The 7,247-nt window shown below is 40.0% G+C and overlaps 1 protein-coding gene across 1 annotated transcript; it reads right to left on the bottom strand.

Moving 5' to 3' along the window:
• Positions 1-316: 316 nt before the first annotated feature.
• On the bottom strand, positions 317-2,720 carry LOC117633503. The gene is made up of 5 exons (XM_034367131.1): positions 2,484-2,720; positions 2,203-2,370; positions 1,391-1,501; positions 972-1,038; positions 317-874 (listed from the first exon to the last, which is right to left on the bottom strand). Exons 1-5 carry the CDS (start codon positions 2,637-2,639, stop codon positions 579-581), a joined length of 798 nt encoding a protein of 265 aa, XP_034223022.1. The 5' UTR covers positions 2,640-2,720; the 3' UTR covers positions 317-578.
• Positions 2,721-7,247: the final 4,527 nt, after the last annotated feature.

Below are 7,247 nucleotides of genomic sequence, written 5' to 3' on the forward strand. Positions count from 1 at the left end.
CAACTGAGGACCTGAAATTGCTCAACTAAGCTTGCCTTTTCAGGCAACACAACACTAGCGAGCAAGTATGGTGTGAACTTCCAAATAAACTGCCAATAACAGAAAGATAAAAATGGCTCTCTGCATTTAATCATCTACTACTAAGGGAGAATCAAGATAACAACAATGCAAGCATTAACTAGTATGCCTTTTCTTTTACTGAACTCGTTCTAGAGGGTGATTATATTTCTATTTTTTCACTTATGAAAATCAATTTGGAAATCTACCTGTGCTTACAGCCCAGAGCCATGCCCTGCTTAAATAAAAGGCCAATGACGAAGGTGAAAGAAGTACAGTTCATTTCAAAATTATATTCTCAATGCAACAAGATAGAAATGATTTGATGATAATCTACACCTAAGCATTTAAAACCACATGCAGCCACTATTAGAAACTGAAACAAGGTTGCTCCTACTCTGGCACTTCGGTTTTTCTCATTTCTACAAGACAATTTTATTAAACTCCAAAAGACAAAGGAGGAGGTCTCTAATGTGTCTCAAAACTCTTTCAGAATGCTTAAGCATGGGAAGGAACCTTGCTCATGAAGTCATACCACTTCGCTGACTACTACTGACTTTGCCTTTGTGGTTTCTGATAAGCTGGCGAGGAACAAACTTATTTTCCTTCTTAGTGAGCCGGAGGCGCTTAGTGAGATAGAGAAAATTGTTGGCTCTCTGCCTGGCTATCTCCCCCTCCTCTTCAGGAGTAATCTCCCTCAGCGTCACCATCAATTGGTAGTTGTTTGGTCTCACTTTAGTTCCATTGTTGCTTTTACCATGGTAGTAAAGTCTGTTCTTGTGGAATCCCAAGAATCCCTTTCCAACAAATGCCCCAGCTGTAATAAGGAGAGATTGCAGAATAATGAGGATTGAGTTTTTAAGAAAAAGAATACAAATAAATAAAGGAAACTTTACTCGACTTGCTTTATTTACCAACAAGGAGACGTTCTGGATCCAACCCATGATTATATGTTGCTTCTGCTCGGGCGGAGTGAAGAGCCTGCAAAACAGTACCTTATTACATAATGTACATAATGTTGACATTCCGTGGTTTCTAGATGAGCATAATCAAAGAATTGTGAACAAAATATCAAAACCAAAACTGATTTCAAATTCAACATACGGAATCATTCATATGATGATAACTAATGCTTACAGGAAAGAAATATCAAAAGGATATATATAAAACATTTGATGGTACCACAATAAGGTGAATCTCTCATATACAGTATTCCTGCCTTCTTACAAGTCATAACAATTCAAAATTGAAAATCAGTTCCTGCGCTCCTTATTTATGCAATTGTTTTATAAAGTTGAACTTATACTAAGAAAGTGCAGAATGGCTCAATAACCTGATACACAGTTTTTACAGCTTGCTTGTCTGTCACTTGCAGTTGCAACAATGCATCTTCAACACGCATACCACGAATCAGTTTAGCAACCAAGTTGACCTTATTAGAGCTCTGCAAGCAGGAAGTGAGCAACTAATAAATGTATGCTGAGAAAAAAGGGGGAAGAAGTTGAAAACACCATCAAACATAGACTTAAGCAGTCAGTTAGGTGATCAAAGATCCTTTGATGCTAATGTGAAGATGAAATATCTAAGATATCCTTTCAATTGCTAGTATTATTAGCAGCCAACAACTTCAAAGCAAAAAACAACAGACATTACTTTTAACAAAAAGGCATTGCTCCCCCGGGCACAAAGAATGCCCACAAACTCCCTTTGCACTGCAGTCATTTCCCAAATACACCACACCCCACATAAATAACAGCACAAACAATAATACAGAAAGTAACAGTTCTTCTAAGTTGTTCAAACCCCCCTCAAATTTAGGCATCCCAAGGTAACTGAACCAGTCAACTGTGCTTTAGACAGAAAGCAATAAGCATTCAAATTGGTATTGAGGGATTAGTGTATGTAACAAAAATCCGTTACGGTTCCTAGTCCAAAATAAAAGTTGATTAATGTGCATGAAAGGAACGTTATAATCAAAAAGCGCCTATAAAGTATAACCCACTTGAGAGAAGAAATGTTTAATGTCCAGATGGTTCAAAAATATTCCAGAAACAAAAAAAAAAAAAAACAACAAAACATCAAAAACAACAACAACAAAAAACTTAGAATCTCTTGGAAACCTTTAAAAGGATGCAAATATGGTACCATTTTTATGCCCTTTAAGACAAATTGAACTTGTGAAGGTTTAGAGAGCGGTTTCTGGTTGTGTTCTTCATTCCTTTCACCATCTGATGCAGAGACAGGAGCCACCGTAGATTGAAGAGGTGATTCGACAGACGAGTCTGCAAGCAAGTTCCTTGAACTGGAAATCCCCTTTGATAGCGAAAACAAAGACAAAAAAATGTGACAATTGAAACAGAAGTTGAAATTGAAAGAAAGAAGAAAAAAAATCCCCGAGTCTTAAAATTAAAAAGTATTGTGATTACCAAGTGCTGAAAGCAGTGATAAAGAGGCCTTGCAATGGTTTGAGGAGATGGTCTCCAGAGTCTCTGAAAATGAGAAGAAGAAGAAAAGTTTGCAGCAGATACTCGTTTACCAATATGACTGATTAGGGACTGCAGATTCCTCTGCCAACCCACCATAGCTTCAACCCTTACTCTGAGACACAACACGAACCCTTACTCCGAGCTTAGCACAACACGATATGGGATAGAAAACTAATCCTAAAAGGGGAAAACCCATTGTGGAATAGAAGAAAGACATTCAGACCAAGTGACCGAACTCTATGGGTTGGGCTACATTAAAGATCCTATTCTAAAATGGATGTAGCTTAACTAAAGCCCAATGCCAAGCAAAGCCCTAGACTACAAGTGAAGAAATTGGGTTCAACTAAGCCCTTAACCCAACATGAGGTGGAGCCTTAACCCGACACAAGATGGGACCCTATTAGGATAGTGGGCTTAGTCAGCCCAACATAGGTTGTCAACCAAAAAGGAGAAGTTCCCGCGATTTAAGGTTTATGGATATCCTACCCTAAGACGAGAGGATTGGGCTTAGAATAAGACCCATCGGTGGATAAGATCACATCCTCATGACAAGAGGTGTACACGTTAGGCCTCACTCAAGGTAATAGGCCAAACCTAACGAGTCCAAACAAATTGGATCTTATTGTATGACAAAACCACAGATTGGGCTTAATTCAAGGCCCAGAAAAGATGGGATGGGTTGAATCCATAAACCGCTCCGTGGGGTCCAATGACTCTCAGAATGGCTTAGAATTGCACACAATTGCTATAACTTGGGTCTAGTCATAATCCTTATGGGCTCAAGTCGTATTGGATCCTAAGTCTCACACATCGGGCTTAATTCAAAGCCCTTCCCTATTTATTCTAAAGGTCCATCATAGGGCCCAGAAACACAGCCTATAAGTAAATTTTCCTAAGGTGAAAAAGAGTGGGCCCAACATAGAACCCCAAGCAATCTAACAAGCACACGCAGTCACACAAGACAGGGTGGACCTATGGGAAATTTCTAAGCTCTCTAGTGTGGCTAAGTGTCTCCTTATAACTCCGGTAAGGCTTGGGGGAGGAAGCTCCCATTGTGCCTCTCAAGATGGGCTATTTAAGGTGGCCTGCCTTGGTCATCAGCGCGGTTGCTCCCCTTGACGTATCTCATGGTCTGGAGTGGGCCATGGGTACTGGTCCGTGGGGTGGAGGAAACTGGTCGCGGTCACAGCACAGGCCGAGTGGGCCAGGCGCCCGAAACTAGAATCCGCCGGGTTATAGGGCGAAAAAAGTGCAAGTGTGTGCAGGTCAAGCTCATTGAATTGGGTCTTTGTTTGGAAATAGCCATGGACGCATTGGAGTCTTTTCTATCCCTAGTAGAGTCACCACTGTGGGCACCCACACTTTCATCAGTGATGTGGAGAGATGAAAGGTTCAAGGAAGTCGACGGGTGATCCTTCGAAAGAATAAGTACAACGAGGGTGATCAAAATGTCAATTCGGAGAGAGGTAGTTTACTTGCTCGACCATAGGGAGAGGGAGAGGAAGAGAAGACTAGCCAACCAAAGTAGAGGACCTCCTTGAGATGGGGAGAGAGTTTGACCACTTATAGGAATGTTATTCAATAGCGCACCAAATGCGCGCAATAAAGCAGTGCGCCTGGAAAGAAAGAGGAGCAGAGGGGGTTGATTTACAATTTTAAAGCTGAAAAGCACAAAAAGAAAAAGGAAGGTCTTGTCTTCAAAGGGGACCAGGTCAGCCATAGCTTCTTTGATCATGCCGGAATGGGGAAGAAAAGAATGCCGATCGTTAGCGAGAAGAAAAAGCGGGAGACCCCGCTCTCTCCACAATATCCTTAAAGACCTCTCTCGTCAGGGGGCTATCAGCCCTATCTATCAACAAACGATATAGGATTGGGATAAACAATCTCTTCCCTGTGTTGGAAGATTGTAATAATATTAAAAAGGTAACGAGGGATCTATATTACTTACCACAACTCTATTCCCGACTTGAAATCAATAAAGGACTTTAAGAGAGGATTCAAATTCCCGTTCTATAGATAACATTGCCCTTATTGTAAGGCTAACTTTCGTACTTCTAATCTGCTAGCACTATAAGTTTCCTTATACCTAGAGAAGGACGACCTCGAGAGAGTAGACGACATGTAGAGTAGAAACTCCATATCGAGAGAGCAGTTGGAGTTCTAACTATAGCAGGAATCTATCTCATATTGGGGAGAAGTGTATCACCCGCGATCAAACTAGAAATTTCATAAGAGAAGAAATCTCATAGCGTAGAAAAGAAAGGAGAAATAGTTTTGATTTTAGGAGAATCCTTTTTTTGTTTGCCTTTACGAGTTGAGTAAAGAAAAAAAAAAGCGATTTATCGTTATTTAAGGTTATAACACTCTAATGACAAAGCGTTCATTCACGGGTATTTTCTTTTTTGAGATTGGGTTGGTGTTCAGTGTACCTTAGTACCAGATCAAAAAGAATGCATTGGATAGATGCCAGGGCATTAAGAAGGAAGGACGCTTTCAAAGGCGAAAGGCCATGGGGAGATATCGTATGATCCATGGATCTTCGATCAGGAAACCGTATCCAAGCTCCGAGGCTAGTCTGCACTCTTTGGACTTTTGAAACTTAGTGAATTGAAACATCTGAGTAGCTAAAGGAAGGGAAATCAATCGAGAGCTCGTTAGTAGTAGCGAGCGAAAACGGCTTAGGGCTTTGAAGAGAAACAAACATGAAGCTTCGTTCTTCAGCAAAGTGTTCACTTTTTTTTCGCCAGGTTTCATTTGATTTGTTGTGGATTGGAAGATGGAAAAACCAGCAAGCTAATCTCCTTAATTCTCAAGTCGAGGGCGCAATGAACTGTAATTGTGAAAAGGCTTAAATATCTAGCCAAAGAAGGTGATAACCTTATAGATTCGTTCCCATGGTTTGAACCTGTTGAAGGAAAAGTGTGAACATCCCAACATAATTTCACCACCACTAAATAAATAATGGGGTTTTATTATTTTTAGGTTCGACCCATTCGAGACGCAAGTCTCTTAATTATAATCCCTTGCTTCAAGGAACACCCTTTGATTCCATCATAAAGAAACAGAACGTGTGTGTTTGATTTTGTAGCTGCTCCCAAGTCCAACCTCAGGATGCCTACATATCCCTCGTGGGAATCAAGCCACTCGTAGTTCAAAGATTAGCAATGAATGGATGACTCATTGCAAAAGGAGGAATTTGATTGAATTTGATTGAGGAGTGTTTAAGTGAATTAGCTAAATAAACCAGGGATTCGATATGGAATTGTGTTTGAGATGGTTGCATCTAGACTGAATCTCTAGATTGTCTACGTACCCTTTCAAAGGTATAAACCAACATAGTTTAGAAATGATTTGTCTGGAGATTTGATTGATGACAATTTGGTTGCGGTTGCGTCTATTGAGATGTTAGGCTGCCTACGTACCCTTAATGGGATCAAACCAACGTAGTTCCAAAATTTGGAAATTAATGGGTAAGTATGGCCCAATAATTTAGAATTGGTGTCTTTGAGACGATTTGAAGATTTTCATAGGTAGATTACCTATGAGAAAAATTTGAAATTAATGGGTAAGTGTGGCCCACTAATTGAGAATTTGTATTTGAGAGATTTGAATTTAATCTCATTGAAATTTTCAAGGGTAGATGACCCATGAGAAAATTTGGAATGGTTTTGTACCATTTTTTTTCATTGTCAATATCAAAGAAAACTAATGGGCAATTTTGATGAACCCATCAATTTAATTTGACCATTAACACATGCATTTGTATCCATGCACGATTTGGAGGATTTGAGATTAATGGGCTTTTGTGATCAACGAAACCCGCTAATCCATCTTGATGCTCCTTTAAAATCTTTTGGGAGTTGAGCTTGATGCTCGGCGCATGACCAATCATTTATTTGGACTGAAGTCACCGTCACAGCATGGTTGAATCGCTTGGCACTCCCTTCTGAATAGTTTCTTTGCCACAATGGTTGATTCCCACATATCTCAGTGTGGCTTTTGAAGTGGTTTTGTACCACTTGACATTTGGTGTGGTTTTGTACCACTTGAGTCTTCACTTGACTATTTGAGAATTAATAGGACTTTTTTTATTTGAGCCCATTAACCCACACTGAGATAAGCCCATTGTATCTTGATATCCACTTTGACATTAGACCATTGGGTCTTGAGATACCTGCTCCGTCCAATATATTTTAATGGGAAGGACTTGGACTTTACGTCTTGGGTTCTCAGATTTATTGTGTGGTCTTTGTACCTTCCTGTCGTTGAGTTGATTTCAAATTCGAGAACTCATTTACAACTGGACTTAGGCTAAAGATAGTTACACGCCAATGGCACTGGGAATCGCCTTGAATGCGTTTTGAATATATGGGCCGTGAAATTCTGAAACTTCACTTTTGATTCAAAGAAGAAACCATTTTGTTTCTTCCCTTCTGGAGCTTCACGTGGTGGGCTCACCAAAGGGAGCTTTCTCCCTTTTTATCACAAACAAATCTTTCAGCTGCAATTCTTGTTGTGGGGGCCATAGAGGTAAGGAAAACTTGGGATTGCATGCCTAGTTGCCTTATTATTATTATTTGTTTGTTGTAGGGACCAAGACAAAGCAATTTGTCTTTGTTTGTGAATCGGTTGCTTTTAAATCGGTGCTTTGCAGGTGGCGTAAAACCAACAAAGATAAACTTCAACAGTGGCTCTCCACAACAC

Source organism: Prunus dulcis, chromosome 7 (assembly GCF_902201215.1).
Source record: "Prunus dulcis chromosome 7, ALMONDv2, whole genome shotgun sequence".
Lineage (NCBI taxonomy): Eukaryota > Viridiplantae > Streptophyta > Magnoliopsida > Rosales > Rosaceae > Prunus > Prunus dulcis.